At 36.9% G+C, this 19,752-nt stretch overlaps 1 protein-coding gene and 1 pseudogene across 1 annotated transcript in view; one reads left to right on the plus strand and one right to left on the minus strand.

Moving 5' to 3' along the window:
* SMC6 (structural maintenance of chromosomes 6) overlaps nucleotides 1-19,752 on the plus strand; it is a 71,451-nt gene that overhangs the window by 9,568 nt on the left and 42,131 nt on the right. Inside the window, exons 3-9 of the mRNA XM_072767666.1 lie at nucleotides 475-592; nucleotides 2,659-2,764; nucleotides 8,676-8,812; nucleotides 9,426-9,487; nucleotides 14,220-14,300; nucleotides 15,279-15,380; nucleotides 19,615-19,734. Of these exons, the coding sequence (XP_072623767.1) occupies nucleotides 475-592; nucleotides 2,659-2,764; nucleotides 8,676-8,812; nucleotides 9,426-9,487; nucleotides 14,220-14,300; nucleotides 15,279-15,380; nucleotides 19,615-19,734 (726 nt within the window). The remainder of the gene's footprint in view (nucleotides 1-474; nucleotides 593-2,658; nucleotides 2,765-8,675; nucleotides 8,813-9,425; nucleotides 9,488-14,219; nucleotides 14,301-15,278; nucleotides 15,381-19,614; nucleotides 19,735-19,752) is intronic.
* Nucleotides 10,889-12,086, minus strand: LOC112932097 (dnaJ homolog subfamily A member 1 pseudogene; annotated as a pseudogene).

Consider the following 19,752-nt stretch of genomic DNA (forward strand, 5'->3'; position numbering starts at 1 on the left):
CCTGGTGGCCCAGCGGTTTGGCGCCGTCTTCAGCCCGGGGTGCGATCCTGGAGACCTGGGATCGAGTCCCACGTCGGGCTCCCTGCATGGAGCCTGCTTCCCCCTCTGCCTGTGTCTCTGCCTCTCTCTCTCTCTCTCTCTCTCTCTGTGTTTGTCATGAATAAATAAAATAAAATCTTTAAAAAAAAATTCTCCAAATGCACAAAATAGCCCCACTCCAACAAAAATTACCTGACTCAAAACATTAGTATTGTCCATATTAAAAAACTATGTGATACAGTTATTAGATCCTTTAAGGACTTTAGAATGAGTGATTACTCCTAGAAAGTTCCCATTTAATTTCTTCTTACTCATGGAAGTTAAGGTTATTCAGTTACTATAACTGTTCATTATAACACTGCTGATCTTTCTCCAAATGCTTAGATGATTATAGTAAATTTATTAGATTGTTTTCTCTCTCTTTTTTGTTAATAGACTGCAGCAGAAGTTGGAATAATTGAGAGTATTCAGCTAAGAAACTTTATGTGTCATTCGATGCTTGGACCCTTTAAATTTGGTTCTAATGTCAACTTTGTTGTGGGCAACAATGGAAGTAAGTGCTTTTGCTCTCCTTATTTGACTTTGAGGAGTACTTTACAATTAGAATGCATTAGCTTTTTAAAACAGATGGCTGTGAATGCTAAAAATTGAAGTTTTAGATCTATAACTTGCAGTCATGAATATTTTCAGTATTTGCTGCCAGCCTGCACTTTAAGAAAATAATGAGTTAACTTTAAGTTCATTATTTATACAGTAAGAATAAACATTTCCTGCTTAATTTTTTTTAAATCCATTTATCTTGGAATTCATACTGTAGAAGAGTGGACAAGCTACCCTCATTGGACCAAGGTAGCCCAGCATCTTACATCTATTAAATGTTATAATAGAGCATAAACAGAGTGCCATGGGAACCAAACATGAAAGAAACTAATTCTCACCATGGCCAATGAAGCTTAAAGAGAAGGTAGTATTTGTGGTGCTACTTGAATGAAAATTACAGATTATTTAGATCTCATTGTCAAAGAGGCTGAGATATTCCAAGCAAAGATTACACATTAGCAGAGGTTTGAAGGAGTAGAAGTAGATGGGCATGGACAATGGCAACAACTTTATTTGGCCTTATTCTACATGATAAGGAGGGACAGAAACAGACACTGAAGAGTTCTGTTGTAGGTGATATTGGTGAGGATCTTGAATGCCATGAGAAAGATTTTAATGTTTTATTCAAAAGTCAGTGGAGAACCAGGTAAAGTTTATGAGTAAGGGTGACAAGGTCAAGATTTTTGAAACAAACTGGCCGTGTTGTTGTGGACAATGGATTAGAAGGGAAGAGAAGAGACACAGGGTTAGAAAGACCTGTTAGACAGCTTTTGTGATGGGCCAGCGAGCTGTTGACATCTTGATTGAGCCAGTACACAGAGTCTACAGCTGGTGGTGGTGCTAGAACAGGACAGTAGGTGAGTGCAGCTTTACATTCTATTTAGTGTATAGTTGTTCTTTGTTTCCTCTGCTCTATATTCAGTGAAGAAAAAAATGTTTTCAGAAGGAGAGAATGGACAGAGGGATCAGTGCTGCTGGGAAGTCTCATGGGACAAGAAATAAGGCATGACTGGTGGGTTCTTCAATTAGGTCTTTTTTTGTTGTTTTTAAATTTTGAAGCAGTGATTTTATTAATAAAATAATGCAAATAGTGGAGGCAATGAATTTGGAAATGAAGAAGCTGGGACTTAGAGATTTAGAGGCTTGAAAGGTATTCCAGATTCTAAATCAGGTTAACCAGTAGTATATTTGAGTTAATTTAGGGTATATTGTTGAAAATGATGGGTGTGGTAAGAGTTGATTGAATTAGTTGATTGTGGAGTTCAGAAAATGATTACATATTCTGAGTATTTGTTTAGATTTTGAAATTCTAGCTTATGATATATCTGTTAGTGTAAAAAGAAGTATACTTTTCAGAAAACTACCAAATGAATAATATTCAAATTAGGAATAGTAATTGTCAAAATATTACACAGAAACATTCATCTTTATGACTGATAATTTTTCCATATTTAAGTTCATTCATTCATTTGGTAAATACCAGAGTGCCTATTATGAGCTGCTTTTGGAGATACAGCATTGAATAAAACAGGCAACATCCCTGTCCTTATGGAGCTTGCTTTTGCATTTAAGGGTTGTTACAAATAGTTTCTGATTTCTGTGAATTTATGGAGAAAGTAAATTACGCCTAAATTAGAATGTAATAAAAGTTAGATGAAGTAAGTATACATGTGTAATCACAAATATAGGCTTGTTTTTAATAGGCTGATGGACCAAGAGAAACAATGAGAATTTTATGTTGGAAAGATAGCAACCATTTTTACCATTTCCTTATTAGTGGTGAAAATTTGATTTCTGAAATGTACTGTTTTTTTTCCTGATAGCAGCAGCTAAATATCTCATGATAGGTACAACTTTTTTAAGGTCTCTGAGAGAAGATGATAATTGAAGTGTAACACTTCAGGGTTAGAACTAATTTACATTTTTATTCAGAAATCTTTTTACATCAAATGGTAGAAGGCAGCCTTTTTGTTTCTCTCTCTTTAATGAATGTAATTTCTTTAACACCTGTCTCTTTAGGTGGGAAGAGTGCCGTGCTTACAGCTCTCATTGTTGGCCTTGGAGGAAAAGCTGTTGCTACAAATAGAGGCTCTTCTTTGAAAGGTTTTGTGAAAGATGGACAGAAGTAAGTGTTTGCTTTCTACGTGTATTTTTCAATCCTTTAGTAAGAAACAGCTGCTTTAGATTCCTAGTTCATGTAAACATGATAGGGAATGAATTGGCTTCCCAGAAGTAGAGCCAAAGAGTCCTATTTTTGCATTCCTTTCTCTTGCTCCCTGTTGCCAGCATGGCCGCTGTTGCCTGTTACTCTCTCCAGACAAAAAGCTTGTGTAAAGTATTGCCGTGTACCTGCCCACTTACACTTTTATTTCTCTTACCTTTTTGAAGGAAAGAACTAGTATGATAAATCCATGTATTTCTCTTTAAGGGAATATTTATAAACCTTGGACTTTCCTGGCTCTTGACCCAAACTTCACCAAGTCCATGTTAATAAGATGTAGGCAAAAGCAGAGTCAGTGACCAGCCAAGGGTCCCTGCATAAAATTTCTGCCTCCAGTCCCTAAGAATTCCAAAGAAGTATTCCATTCTCTGTCTTTGATTTTGTGTGCTTTACTCAGGTGGTTTGCCAGTGAGTTTGATTTGAGGACCACAGCCACACATCTATTTGGTGGTCCATCTTGACCCTTGGAGAATGGTCATGTAACTACTGTCGTTGGCTCTGTGCATATTTTTCTTCTTTTTTTAAAAAGATTTTATTTACTTACTTACTTATTCATTTATAAGAAAGCAAGCAAGTGAGCTAGAGAGCAAAAGAGCAGGGGGAGGAGCAGAAGGAGAAGCTAACTCAACACTGAGCATGGTGCCCAGTGCGGGCTTGATCCCACAACTCTGAGATCATGGCCTGAGCTGAAATCAAGAGTCAGATGCTTAAGCACCTGAGCCACCCAGGCTCTCCACTTAATATTTCCTTTTGATATAGCTTACCTTCATGTAACTTTATATTAATTGCCTGATTTGCATCATTGTAGACTTAAGGGCTTTTGCCCATTAGGTGGGCTCTTCAGGCTGAGGTCCTTCTTCTTCTTAATATAGCTTTCAGTAACTCTGAGGGGTTCCTTGTGTCTCCTAAAAACTGGAAGTAAACTCTTGTTATTCTAGCTCTCAGAGTGAGGCTACTCCCATTGCTCATTTCTCGTGCATTCCCATGCCCAGAACCTCTTGGAACTTTGATAATTAACAGTGATCTTCTTTTTTCATATAATAGATTTTCCTTCTGCTCCCTATCATATCCATTTAACTTCTTCAATTTTTTTTTGCTAAAATATAGAATGGGGATGGGATGTGGACCAGGACTGTAGTTTTCTTCTGTATCCCTCAGAAAACTATAGGAATCTTAACCCTAAGCCAGAGTTCCATGTGGACTCAAAAGAAGGGGTGAAGATACACAGAAAGTAATTTCCCATGCTCTCTGGCCTTGGAAAATAACTATTTACTAACAATTCTCCAGCATATTTTCTGTCTCTCCATATCTTATTTGGGTGCCAGCCCAGCAAGGTCCTCTTTCCTTCAGAGTCCCCAACCAAATAATAGCTGTAGTCAAAAATTAGTTGTTTCAACATTTTTAACAATCCCAGCTCTGTTTCAATTGATTATACTTAACTATACATTTCTCAATTGTCCAATCAGTCTACCCAGCCAGATAATACATTGATCTTTCAAATAGGAGTTTTAGGAAAATAAATTTTTTTCTGTACCACTGGATATTTTATTAATGTTTCAATTAAAAATTTTTTTGGTTTTTTTTTTTTTTTTTTTTTTTGGGCCGTTTGGGAAGTATCTGGACCAAAGCAGGAACTTCTTTCTGAGACTTATCCTCAGAATATCATTTTTAAAAAGAAAGAGAAAAAGAAAGGCCAGCTCACACAAATCACCAACTTTCAAGAACACAGCTGCCTGTAGATAGTAATATTAATATATTTTAAAGTTAATAACAGTTGAAAGCTTTAATTTGAACTCAGTCTCCTTTTTTACTGACCTTGTCTGAAAAAGTAACTTAAAAATAGCTTTTTCAAACCCAATACTATTCTTCTCTAGTCATCCCCTTCTTCATTTAAAATTTAAAAACAGCTCCTCCCATGGTAACCTCTCTCAGTAATCCAATCCTCTATTTCCATCTTAGTTCATTTTTCCTTCCCTTCCCCTGTGTCCATGTTTTGTTTCTTAAATTCCATATATGAGTGAAATCATATGATGTTTGATCTACCTCTGACTTACTTCACTTAGCATAATACCCTCTAGTTCTGTCCAAGTCATTGCAAATGGCAAGATTTCATTCTTTTTGATGGCTGAGTAATACTCTAATTTGTGTGTCTGTAAGTATGTATTCTTTATCCATTCATCTGTTGATGGACATCTGGGCTCTTTCCATATTTTGGCTAATGTAGACATTGCTGCTATAAGTATTGGGGTGCAAGTGCCCCTTTGAATCACTGTTTTTGTATCCTTTGGCAAAATACCTGGTGTTGTAATTGCTGGGTCGTAGGGTAGCTCTATTTTTAACTTTTTTTTTTCCTTAAAGATTTTATTTATTCATGAAAGACTGAGAGAGAGAAAGAGATAGAGAGAGGGAGGCAGAGACATAGGCAGAGGGAGAAGCAGGCTTCACGTAGTAAGCCCGATGTGGGACTTGATCCGGGATCACACCCTGAGCCAAAGGCAGATGCTCAACCACTGAGCCACCCAGGCTTCCCTGTTTTTAACTTTTTGAGAAATCTTCATAGTATTTTCCAGAGGGACTGCACCAGTTTACATTCCCACAAACAGTGTAAGAGGTTCCCCTTTCTCTGCATCCTTGCCAACATTTTTTTTCCTGTGTTGTTAATTTTAGCCATTCTGTCTAGCATGATGTAGTATCACATTGTGGTTTTGATTTGTATTTTCCCAATGCCGAGTGATGTTGAGCATGTTTTCTTTCATGTGTCTTTTGGCCATTTGTATGTCTTCTTGGGGAAATTTCTGCTCATGTCTTCTGCCCATTTCTTGACTAGATTTGTTTGTTAGGTATTGAGTTTGATAAGTTCTTTGTAGATTTTATCAGATAAGACATTTGCAAATATCTTTTCCCATTCTCTAGATTGCCTTTTAGTTTTGTTGACTATTTGCTTTGCAAAAGCTCTTTATCTTGATGAGGTCTCAGTAGTTCATTTTTGCTTTTGTTTCTCTGTAGTCACTTTATTTTTATTTTTTATTTTTTCAAAAGATTTTATTTATTTATTCATGAGAGAGAGAGAGAGGCAGAGACACAGGCAGAGGGAGAAGCAGGTTCCATGCAGGGAGCCTGATGCAGGACTCGATCCCAGGACTCCAGGATCACGCTCTGGGCCAAAGGCAGGCGCTAAACTGCTGAGCTACCCAGGGATCCCCTGTCACTTTATTTTTAAAATGTGTTCATGAGGTACATTCACTTAATACTGGGTAATCATACTAAATATTTTTGTCTCCATATAGTAGGCCAACTGCCCTTCCCCTGTTATACTTTAGTTAGTGGTTTTCAACCTTGACTGTTCATTAGAATCACCTTGGAATCTTTTAAAAATCCTATTAGTTACAATTTTCCAGGAGCATATATGTCTTAATTGTGTATTTCTGATTTAAACACGCACACCCCAGCTTAAAGTAATTTAGAAAAGGAGATTTATTGTGTAGATTCAGGGATATATTTCTTACAACCTGCAGGGAAGAAGTTTTCACAAGTGACCAAAACTGAGAGACTTCAGAAGCAAGTTTTATCTGTCTTTGGGCCTTTCTTTTTTGTGTGTCTTGTGGGCCTTTCTCTCTGTGTGTCTTTAGATGCACGCTGCAACCCTTCTGCTCTACCACCCTCCGTCACCCCCTCACGCAATGGGCTGTGCTGTTATGTTGTGTTACTTTTCCTCAGTCCTCTTATAACAAGTGTGTGGGTTTGTGAATGTGTTTTTCTCTCATTGTCTCTGGACTATGTATTCCCTTCCTTATAACTTCCCAGAGTCTTTGTTACCATGTGTCTTTGCGTGCACAGTCGTTGACCTCTTACCACTTTAGTCTGTGGCGCTGTGTGTTTAAGGAAGTACTCTCATGTTCTCTGTGTTTCTGACTCACTGCCAGTGTCTGTGGGTGTGTTTCTCTTTCAATGTGTCTTGATGGTTTCCCAGGAACTTCTCCATTGTGTGCTCCTGCTGCTCTCTGGAGCCTCTCATCAGGAGCCATGTCCCAAACTGGTTTCCCTGGTCCTCAGAGGCCTCAAGGAATCCCCAGCTCTTAAACTGGTTGTGCCTTCATTTGGGTTTGTTGATAAAACGTTTTCACTGAAATCATCTAGATTTATGGAAATGTTGCAAAGGTAGTACAGTTTCCTTTATACCCTTTATCTACTTTTCCTTAATGTTGACATCTTAGGTAACAAAGGTACTTTTATCAAAGCTATGTAGTTCACATTGGCACAGTATTACTGAGGAAACTATCCGCCTTATTTGGATTTTACTAGTTCTTCTTAATTTGAATTTTGAAAGAAGAGAATCTGCTTCAGTTACTGTCAGATTTCTGTATTTAGCTCCATCTCTGGGGACAGGGTGGAGACTGGACTGATCAGCCCTATCTTTCCGCTTGGGCACTCAGAGAAGAGGGTGAGGGAGCAGCAGCAGAGAAACCCTTCCTTCAGTGGGTCTACTGTAATACCGGCATACAGTAAAGTTCATCTTGCGTGTATTTTTCTGCAATTCTTGTAAATGGAAGCAATTTGGGAATATGATTACAAATTCATGAAAATAAGTAATATTAAAGATTCCATTTAATTATCAATTAAAGCAGTTTCACATTAAAGGACTTTAGCATTTTGGCAGAAGTTCATATGAGCTAGGAAAAAAGTTATTTCCTTTTATGTTTAAGGAAATTTTAATGTATTTAGTAGGAGACTTGATTGACATTGTTTTTCTGTCTCATTTTAACAAAAATTAAAGTAGAAAAATAAAGATTGATATATTTTTTCCTATACCATTTTACTTATTTTTAAAAAGAATTATTTATTTATTCATGAGAGACAGAGGCAGAGACACAGACAGAGGGAGAAGCAGGCTCCATACAAGGATCCTGATGTGGGACTCGATCCCGGGACTCTGGGATCACGCCCTGAGCTAAAGGCAGATGCTCAACCGTTGAGCCACCCAGGCGTCCCTCCTATAATATTTTAAAATGTACATGGCTATAAATGCTTTAAACTTTTCTTAAAACTTTAAAACTAATTTTCATAATACCAATAAAACTTCAATAATTTTTTACCTTTTTTTGTTTCTTGATACCAGATACTTTCATTTTTTTATTGCCAAGTATTTCGAAGGTTAAAGTTGCTTCTTTTGATTCTGATGCTCTTAGAAAGTTATTACTTCACCATAATTGTTACTTAATCATTCTTAAAGGTCAACTGTTAGCATGATGCTTTATTATGTAATTTAGAGTAGTCAGGTGGTATAGTATTACATGCTGCTTATAGGAAAACGTATAACTTATCAACATGATTTGAAACCACCAAACTTAAATGGTTTTAGGGTGCTTGGGTAGCTCAGTTCATTAAGTGTCTGACTTCAGCTCAGATTGTGATCTCAGTGTCCTGAGATTGAGCTCTGCTTTGGGCTTTTGGCTCAGCAGGGCATCTGCTTGTTCTCCCTCTCCTTCTGCCCCTCCCCACTCTCCACAACTCATGCTGTCTCTCTCAAATATATAAATAAAATCTTTTAAAAAAAGAGGTTTTTATGTGAATGTAATATTTCTATTATAGATAGGATAATCAATGTTTTTATAACCCTTATTCTCAACTTTGTTTTTTTGTTAGGTGTGTTATCTTCGACATTATTCTGTCATAATCTGGTAGCCATCAATGGCCGGTGTAAAGCTACTTTTCAAATGAATTAGGCAAATTGCTTTGGAGGTTTTGAAAATTATAGCAACCTGGATTGAAATTGCACTGTACCTTCATGTAACTTCTCTTAACCTTCTTGCTTTAGCTCAGCAGATATCTCCATAACATTAAGGAACAGAGGAGATGATGCCTATAGAGCAAATGTGTATGGCAACTCTATAGTCGTGCAGCAGCACATCAGCATGGATGGAAGTCGGTCTTATAAACTAAAAAGTGAAACAGGTTTGTTATGAATGTCTTTTCATTTCATATAAAATGCTACTAAATATTCAGTTAGAGTGAAGTGATTGTTCAGATATTCATTGAAAGGGCATTTCTTCCCAATCTTTTGAAACCATTTTCTTGTCATGTGATAGGTTGGCTGCATGTATTACACACCCATGATTAAATATGAACATATATACACAGTTGTTTTACCACAAGACATACCAGCAGAACCATGATTATCAGTCTGAGTCCACTTGAAACAGGCTTTACCACTTTGTTCCCAGCTGCAGGCCTCCTTCCACTTCTGTAGTTTTTATCACATGTAGAAAGGGGAGTTAACCAAAGGTGGAAAAGGACATGAAGGAAGAGGAGGTGAAGACCTAGATGAGAAGGAAAAGCCATTGTTTTGCTATGGGGAGAACAGCACTGTCCTTGTATCCATGCTGTTTCCTCCTCCGTGTGCTTGGGTGATGATGACTGCAGCATGCAGCTCTCTCAGATCTGTGCCTATTCTTAAGGACATGACAAAAAATAGTTAATATTTGTATTTATGAGTGAGTGCTTATTTTTTTCTCCATATTTTTGCCCTAGAAATGGTCTGGTCATTTTATTTGTTTCTCTTAATCAGGCACTGTGGTTTCTACTAGAAAAGAAGAACTGATTGCAATTCTTGATCATTTTAACATACAGGTAATTGCTAAATTTTGTTTGAGATTAATGCACTGGTCACTTTCTCATGTGATTTCATTTGTAGTGTTGAAAGAACTAAAATGGACTTCTATGAGTAAGTTGACCATAGGACAAATGTTACAACTGTTGTTAGTGAAGTTGCTTAAAATTTACTAATTCAGCATTTTCAATGCATGGCCCAATGGTATGGGCTAAACTGGATGTTACTAAAGGCTATAAAGTTTCTTTGCTTCCTGTTATTCTAGTTGGAATAGCATCTAAGTTTTCTAAACTCAGATGCTAAATTTTTGTAGAAAGGAAATTTATTCTAGAAAAATAAAGCATTTGTTTATGTATTTTGGAGTTATTGGTCGTACCTATAGGAGATAAGTCCAGTCCTTTTTGCTGAGATACTTTGAATAATTAAAAATAGAGCATATGGTCTAATTAATTAGTATTGGAGTTGCCTTTGGAGGTCATCTAATTCACCTTTATTTTGTAGATGAGGATACAACTGGAAAAAGTAAATTTACCCCACTGTCTAGGCGTATTTGTTGGTAGAGCCTGCATGGGGATCCAGGCGTCCGTGTTTATCCTAATGTACCACCCTCCTTACTTACTCCAGGATGTAGAACATCAAGACTAGTTACTAAGGAGAAAAAAACAGTTACAAGTCTAGGTCTCTTTTCCATTTTGCTTTAGAACAGATCTGTCCAGGAAAACTTCCTGTGATAGTAGAAATATTCTGTATTTTGCTATTCAGTGGGTCAACAACTAGCACGTTGCTCTTGACAGAAATGTGTGATTAAGAAATAGAGTGTTTGATTTTTATTTACTTTACCTAAGTATAAAAACTACATGTGGATAGTAGCTTGCATATCAGACAACGGAAGTTTAGAAAAACAATTATATTTGGAGAAAAGCAGATACATCAAATAAATTCGAGGCTAGAATTCAGGACAAATTTTAAGCAGAATCAAGAATACCAACAGAGTATGGAATCGGATGTTGGGAGAATTGTGAAGGGCATCCAGTAGAGTTCTCACTGGATTTACCCTGTGTGGAATCTGCACCAAGTGTCCCTTCAGCGACTGCTTAAGTGGATTGTGGTGGAGAAATCACTTCTGCCAGAGACTTCTGATTCCTTCTGTGGACAGCTCTAGTAGAAAGTTTTTATTAGGGAAAGGTTAAATAAAGCCTCTTTCTCTAAGCTCCCACTTCCTTGACGAATGTAAAAACATGTTTATTTCTTTCAAAATATTTTTTTTTATATTTGAGTTTATTCTTCATTTAACTTTTAAAACACTACTATAGTTGAATATTAAAACAAAAACAATAGCAAGTAGTGAGCTATGATTATAGTCCTTCACTCATCCACTACTGCATATAAAATGCCAGCAGCAGTGTTATTCACTGGCTCCATTAAGAGGTCTGACACTGAACACCACCCCTAGGATGATGTTCATCATCCTCATGCTTCCCCATTGTAATGGCGCTGTCTTTCCTGATTGGGATCAAAGTCCACCAGTTCTACCTGGTCCATTTCATCAGTCTCTTCTACTTCCTTCCTCTCAGGTAGGAGTTTTTCCAGCAGAGAAAGTTTATCAGGAGAGAGAAAGCCATTCTCGGGGAAGTTTACCTTAAATTCGATGATTAGGCGACCCTTCTCATGTGGTCTACGATAAATTGGCATGCCTTCATTTAGCACACACTTGATATCCCCATGCTTGACAATCTGACCTGGATGAGAGGTGATGACGATGGTTTGTTTGTCAAGAGTAGATACTGGCTTTTGAAAGCCACACAGGGCTTCAACCAGCTGTATATCCATACACATGAAAAGATCTCCTCGTTGAGTAAAAACAGCATGGTCCTTCTGATCTAAAACAGTGATAATATCTCCTGGTTCCAGTCCTGGTTCTTGGTCTCCCTCACCATGGAATGTTATCTTCTGGCCATCCTTTCATGCCTTTGTCAATATGCACTTCTAGAATCTTCTTCTCTCGAACTATCTTCCTTCCGTTGCAGCTTTTACATCTATCTTTAGGACTGATCCGTTCCCCATGGCCCTGGCACTCCATGCACACAGATTGAATTTGCTGAACCATTCCAGGTCCTATCTGATGAATTCTTATTTGCATTCCAGTACCTCGGCAATTGGGACAACATTCGACTGCTCCTTTCTTACCACCTCGGCCTTCACATTTATCGCAAATCACATTCTTCTGCAGAGCTAGTTTTCTCCTTGCGCCATTATATAAATCTTCTAAGGTTACTGAGAGCTGATGTACAACATTTTTACCTCTCTGTTCTCTCTGCATCCTGCCTCCTCCTCCAAAAAACATATCAAAGATGTCCGTGGGGGAGCCAAAACCACCACCAGCTCCACCTTCTTTAATTGCCTGTTCTCCTTTGTCATATAATTCCCTTTTCTTTGCATCAGAGAGCACTTCATAAGCTTGAGAAATCTGTTTTAACTTCTCTCCTTCATTTGGAGTCTTATCAGGGTGGTACTTCAAGGCCAGTTTTCTGTAAGCCTTTTTCAATTCCTCCTGGGTGGCATTGGGTTTGACCCCCAAAACATCATAGTAAGTGGTTTCTTTCACCATTTTCTACAGCCAGTGAGAGGGCCGAAGCCAGTGTGGGGGAGCGGGAAGGAGCGCATTGCTGGGCGCAGCTCGGGCAGCCTCCGCGTCTCACCGAGCATTCTGGAAAGTTCTGCCTCTTTTGAAATATTTGAAGATTGTTATCATACTTCCTTTAGTCCTCTTCTGGTACTATGCAGTAAACTGGAGGTTCAGGTTCGGTGATCAAAACAAAGAAGGTCTAGAGCTACATTAACCTGTACAGGAACCACTAGCCTTATGCGGATATTAATTAAGTATTTGAAATGTAGGTAGTCCAAATTGACATTTACTGTAGTTTGAGATATACATTTGAAGACTTAATGCAAAGGAATAATTCCATTTTTATATAAGTTATTAAAATAATATTTTAGATAGATTAGAAATATTAAAATTAATTTTGGCCATTTCTTTTTATATTTTTAATGTAGCTACTAGAAAATTTTAAATTCTGTGTGATTTGTATTACAGATCTATTGGTCAGTGGTGGCCTAAAATAACCACGAGGGAGGAGGATATTTAATGTCTTTAAGTACCTGATTATATTTCTCCTGTGCCTCCCCTTCTTATCCTTTCTCTGACGTTTATCTGTTTGTGCTTGCTTTTATGCTTGCTACCATCTTAACAGGTAAAGCTGCAAGATTCTTACGTAATACCTAGGGTAGTAGCAACTAGGAACCCCATTTCAAAAACCATCAAAAAGATGCAGACAAAAGAATATAAATTTTGTAGAAGCTACTAATTCAAAGTTGGTTAAAATGTCTGTCATTAAAGCTAGTGCATTAGGTCTTATTTTTTAAGAAGTCATATGGAATATGAAATTAAGATATAGGGCAAATCTTATAAAAAATATGTAGCAGTCAGTGTGATTGATCTATATAATAATAGAGTGTTATGTAGAGATTTCTTTATAATTCCATAAATGTTTTGTCTTAGAAGACCTAAAATTTTACTTAAAAAGGAAGATTTTAACCATTATTATACTAGCAGAGTACAATCAGTATTTTACAGATGGTAAATGAAGTTTAATTTTTTTTTTTCATTCAGGGGCACCTGGGTGGTTCAGCAATTAAGCATCTGCCTTCATTAAGCTCAGGTCATGACCTCAGGGTACTAATATCCCATCCTGGGATCTAGCCCCAGGTCAGGCTCTCTGCTCAGCAGGGGAGTCTGCTTTTCCCTTTTCCTCTGCACCTCCTCCCCACTTGTTCTCTGTCTCCTCTCTCTCTCTCTCTTCTCCCCCCTTCTCTCAAATAAATAAATAAAATCTAAAAAAAATAAAATAACTTTTCATTTATACTGGTGCTATGTATTCTATAACTTTGCAAATGGGATTATTTTCTAATACATGAATTACTTTCTTATTAATACCAAAGATATAAATGAGTAATGATCTTGAATCTTTCTGAAACAAGTTTAACATATGTATTTATATTTTTTCTACTTTTTCACTTGTGCTTTGGTCAGTACTTTACTGTTACCATAACTGTACTTGAACTTGTTAGGTATAAGTAGTTTCATTCAAGAAGTGGCTTATTTAAAATGACTCCTCCAAAAGGTAGAGTGGTTCCAGCGTTTTTATTTATTTTATAACATCTTCATGAAGAAATAACAAATGGAAAGTCTGAAGAACTGCTGTAAGAAAAATAAATACTACTTGGCATCATAATTCTGATTAGAAATAACCAAGTTAGACTTTTTGTATTCAGTTGAAGAAACTAACTTGCCCAGTGCTACATAGAAAGTGAGACACAAAAACCCAAGTCTACTGAGGGCTTTACTTACTGTTGTCTGATTGTTAACCAGTAGCGTAGGAGTGAAATTATATAAAACAGATGAAAGAAATGAGAACTTTCTGATAAAAAACACTTCTTCACGGAGTTCTTGTGCTCGTGTCCTCATATAGTGGCAGAGTAATTTTGGGTATGGTATTTATTTTAGTATCTTGAAATACTTTTTCTGCATTCAGAAGTTCTAATATTTTTTCTTTTCTTTATATATTTACCATAATACTCTAACTTTAGTCTTCTTGATGACACCATAGGTGAATTGTATTCTGTATTTCAGTTCATTTATTCTTAAGGTATTAAAATGAAATCTGCAAAAATAACCTCTCTGGTTTGTTTCAGGTGGATAATCCAGTTTCTGTTTTAACACAAGAGATGAGCAAGCAGTTCCTTCAGTCTAAAAATGAAGGAGACAAATACAAAGTAAGGAGCACCAAAGGAAATAAGAATTTATCAAAAAAGAATATATTATAGATAAGACATATATACCAAACATAACTCTTGCCCACATAATCAATGTTGAGTGGGGTTTTTTTAAAGCCACCTATTTACAGTAATATTGTAGGGCTAATTTAGGAAAATTCTAAGTACGATGGAAGTATAATTTTCTTGGTAAATTCTTACTTTCACCTTTTGGCTTTTAATTTTGAGAGAGAATGGATTATTCTAAAATCTTTAAGGAAATTCAAGGGAATGATTGATTGGCTATACATAGTAACATTTAAACCTTAAATTATTTAAAACTTAAAAAGCTAACAAGAAATTTGACTACTACTTATGTTGTAATTTTTTTTTTTTGAGGTTCCAAGTAGCTTTAATGAGCCTGAGCACCTCTTATGTTGTAATTTTTGAATGGGTTTCAGGATTTCCTTTTCTAAAAATTCAAGATCCAGCAAGATCAAGAATACAGATGTTTTCTCTTTATTCATATTTGTTTAAAGAATGAAATAATCAGTGAAAATGAGTTTTCAAGGTGGTGTTATTCTTCCACCAAAAGTGTTTTCTTTTTTTTTTTTTTAAAGACTTATTTATTCATGGGAGGCACAGAGAAAGAGGCAGAAACATAGGCAGAGGGAGAAGTAGGCTCCCTGCGGGGAACCTGATGTGGGACTCCATCCCAGGACCCTAGGATCACACCCTGAGCCGAAGGCAGACACTCAACTGCTGAGCCACCCAGATGCCCCACAGAAGTGTTTTCTTACATGAGCTCTTAAGAGCTTTGGCAAATGAATGTGTAGATGTGAGCAGAGTAAGTTAAGTAAATTTTAGGTGTGAAGACTTGAGTGTGTTTTTATTTTCTTTTTACATAATTGGTCAAAAATATTTGGAGACCAAAGTTTTGTTTTTCACAGTTCCATGGAAATTTACAAACTCCTAATTGTGTTTTTCTTATCAATATAGTTCTTCATGAAAGCAACTCAACTTGAACAGATGAAAGAAGATTATTCATACATTATGGAAACAAAAGAAAGAACAAAGGAGCAGATAAATCAAGGAGAAGAGGTTTGTAAACACAATGAAAATATTTATGAGATCAAATTCTTTTAGTATTTTTAAATAGTACTGTAAAATTATGTCCCTATATATAGATCTGTATTTATATAAAACTAATAACACTTTCATAGCACTGTATGAAATAGAGGAAGTATGTTTTTTTATATTCAGGGTATTAGCCTTTACTTTCTTTGTTTTGGAATAATGGGTATGTACACGTTTTCCTCTGTTAGGCTATAAAGTAGAGGACAGGGCAATATTTTACATATTTGTTAATATATGACTAATTGGTTCTACAGTAAGGTATCAGTGTAAGTAGTTTAAAAACTCTAATACTTCTTTTGATGGGAAAATAAGCACAAGTCTCAAGCTGATATTGAACATAATATTCACTTGTAATTATATACAGTAGGTAATTCTTTGATCACACTGGTAAAATGTTAGCATTCATTAAGCACCGATAGCTTGGTAGCAGCTGTCACATCCATCCTCACCAGCTTGGCAGCTGTGCATATTTGTTTGACTTTGCAATTAACTCAAGCCAGTGTGACTTAATTACTTTTTTTTTTTTAACGTCTGCTATATTTTCTTCTTGTACTTTCTTCTTCAGATTCCTGAAGATCCAACCTTCTGTCTGATAATCAGAGACCTCAAAATCATAAGGCTTATTACATTTCAGCTTTTCATCCCGTACATTAAGCCCCACCATTTTTTTTTTAGGATTTTATTTATTTATTTATGAGAGACACATAGAAAGAGAGAGGGAGAGACACAGGCAGAGGGAGAAGCAGGCTCCATGCAGGGAGCCCAACGTGGGACTCAATCCCAGATTAGGGATTGAGGCCCTGGGCTGACAGCGGCACTAAACGAGCCACCCAGGCTGCCCAAGTCCCACCAATTTTTGTGTGATGCTGTATCTTGTTCTTTTGTTACTTAGTCAGTTTTATACAACCAGTTGAGCTTCCAGCTCTTTCTTAGCTTTTTCTTTGACACAGAATTGTACTAATGATTGAACCAGGTCAACCCTTTTACTTCAGGTTTTGAGGATTGAATATTTAAAGTTAGGTCTGTGGTTGTGTGAAAACTCAAACAGCAAAGATGAGTGTATTTATTTTTATTCCCCACAGTATTCCTTCAAACTCAGAAAATGTGGATATGGGGAGGCACTATAAACCATAGAATTAATCTTAGAATATCAGTGTTATTGGGAAAAGGAAAGGAAATATTTGCATATTCGAAAAATGTAATAGTATATGTTACATTTATTATTTTAAAAATAGCGTCTCAGGATCTTGAAGAAACTTGTTTGCTTCGGACAGCTAGAGGTTAAATACCCACTTTCTCCATGATATACTTTATTATTAACTATTAAATATATTTTGATTATGAAGTTGAAGAAGCACTTCCCTATATGTAACAGAGTTCCTTATGTATAATATGCACATAATAAGAGGTTTTTTTCCTAATTAATTAAATGTCCTATATTCTCAAAATAAACTCTGAATTTGAATAGTTAAATCTGTAGGAAGTAGTATGTGAAGGTTAGATAGAAACTAGAAGGTGTTCAGTCAATAAATACCAAGTTCCAGTGTGTGCCTTCTGGCATTGTGCTTTTGTCCATGGCCATATGACAGCAAATACGTAGCAGGGTTCTGGGGTCAGAGTATGGTGGGCACCGCTAAAGGACTCATGACTAGATTTGTACAAAAGCACCTACGAGGGTGTCAGCGCTGGGAAGCCGAGACACGGGAAGGATTTATTTGTTCTAAGGATGATGTTTAAAGTACGAACTGAGGATGAATGATGCCAGGCAAGGGATGGGGAGAGTAAAGAAGGGTGTTGTTCCTAGGAATAAGAATCGCAGCATCTTGGGCAAGAGAGTAATATGGTGCTCTCAGAAAGTTGAAAGAATTCCAGATTGGATCGAGTGAAGAGCACAAGAGTGAGAAAGAAGAGGCCAGAACGTAGAGGACCTTATAAACCTAAGAGCAGTTAAACACATGAAAGTGGATGATTTGTAGATTACTCTGCTGTGGAAGAGAGTGAATTGCTGTAAGGGAAGAACTAACATAGAAAGATCAATAAAGTGTTAACAATCGTCCAGAGATGATGATAGCATAAGTTAGCAGTAGTAGTGGAAAAAAGAGTTTTGAAATGATTTGAGCAGGTGTTAAGTGGGATAGGGAGGGGTGAAGTTGAGACAGATAACAAGGGTGACCAAATGACCTCCAGATCATTGACCTGAGCAATAGACTGAGTTTCTGAAGATAGGAGTCTTGGGACGAGGGAGCCAGTCTTTCTTTTCTTTTTTTCTTCTTTTGAAAGTGATGAATTTCACTTTGAACACATTGGTTTTGAGGTTCTTATAAAACATCCAATTGAATATAGGAGTGAGGAATGCAGAAGTCTGGCTTCAGTACAAATTTGGGATTCATCAATGTGTTGTTGGTGTATAAGCTGTGGGAATGACTTAAATTGCTTAAAGAGGAGAGGAAAGTCCAGGCCTGAACCATGAAAAATGTTCACAGAAACCATAGAGGCCAAGAGAAGAGAATGTGAGAAGGCAGTAGTCACAACTGTGTGATATTCTGAGTGGCAGGCGCCAGAGAGTTTGACAAATAGTCCCTGTATTTACTGACATAATCTGCATAGAGGCCTGTGGCAAGACAAGTTTCAGGAGTAGTGAAAATGGAAATCAGATTTGTGGAGCTGAAAATGTGAGGAAATGGAAAAGAGAGAGAGAGAGAGAGAGAGAACTTTAAGGAAACTTAGAGGGAAAGAGGAGGAGGAGGTACCCAAGGTTGGGTAGTGGCGGTTTTATTTGTGAACGGGAAAGAGAAGTGAAGATTTAAACGTGATAATGGAAGGGAGTCAGTGGAGAGGGCCAAGTGGAAACAAAGATGAAAAGATAGGGATGAAAAATGAATTAATTCAGACTTCCTGAGAAGGCAGAACCTGGTGGTCAGATCCAAAATCGGTGGGTAGGGGATGAGGGCTAGACTTCAGTGTCAGGAAGCTACCTCCTCCTGTTTTAGATTTGTAAGTGAGGTTGTTGGAAGTTGGAGAAAGTGTCCTCTGCTGGCCACTAAATTCCCTAAAGGAGGAGGGAAGGAGAATGAGTGAGGGATTAGGGTGGTGGGGATGTATGAGGCTTGAAGAGAATGATAATGGATTGAAATAATCCTGGAGAATGGGAAGGTGACTGGTAGGGATGCATTAGATCTACAGTATGAGGCCTCCTTGAAGATGGTACGCACGAGTGAGGGGGAGAGGCCATCTACCCAGGTGTACAGAATCTAAAATGTAGAGGCACTTTAGAAGCTATTCTAATGTTGTTATATTTGATACTTGTTGAATGATTTTATTATTATTTTAATTTTTTGAGAGAGAGTCTGCCTGTGCAAGCAAGCGAGTGAGGGAGGGGCAGAGGAAGTGAGAGAATCTTAAGCTGGCTCCACACCCATCACTAAGCTTTGATGTGGTGGGGGGAAGGGAGGCCAACACTTGATCTCTTGATCTCAGCCAAAATCGAGAAGTAGAAGCTTAAGCGACTGAGCCACCCAGACACCCCTGATTTATTTTATTTTTTTTATTTTTTTTTTTCCCTGATTTATTATTAAGGGAGAACTTAGATTTTAAAAATTCTAACTTAGGTTACCTGACTCAGTCAGTTGGGTCTTAATCTCGGCTCAGTCTTGGCCTCAGGGTTGTGAGTTTGGACCTTGTGTTGGGCTCCACACTGGGTGTGGAGCCTACTTATATATATATATTTTTTTTTTTTTAATTTTTTTAAAATTAAATTAAAAACTTATTGGGCTTTTAGAAATAAATTTCTTCTGTGTCTTCCATTATCCTTGGAATGAGTACTGGGTATACTTTGCCCAAAAGAACATAACTAGTCTATTAGATATGGAGTCGAGAAATGGGAAACTAAGTTTTATGATTTGTCTATACTTGTGAGATCTTAAACCTTTTAAAGTTTAAGGTTTTAAGATCTTTTAAGATCAAACCTTTGATCTTCATTTGAAGAGTTTTTGGCCATCTTTATAATACAGAAATTAAGAAAATAATTCACTTAGTAAAAGTATACCAAAGAACCAAATATTTTTATTTTCACCTTAAGTCATTTCCTTGCATATCTTTCTAACTACCTGTTAAGATAGTACATTCAAAAGAAATACATTTGTAAAATGTCTGTCTTTTCAATGTTAATAAGAAATATATCCTTTTTTCTTTTTTTAAGCGACTTACTGAACTGAAACGCCAGTGTTTGGAGAAAGAAGAACGTTTTCAAAGTATTGCCGGTCTAAGTACAATGAAAACTAATTTAGAATACTTGAAACATGAAATGGCTTGGGCAGTGGTAATTTTTACTTTATGA

The sequence above is a fragment of the Vulpes vulpes genome, chromosome 8, assembly GCF_048418805.1.
Source record: "Vulpes vulpes isolate BD-2025 chromosome 8, VulVul3, whole genome shotgun sequence".
Taxonomy (NCBI): Eukaryota; Metazoa; Chordata; class Mammalia; order Carnivora; family Canidae; genus Vulpes; species Vulpes vulpes.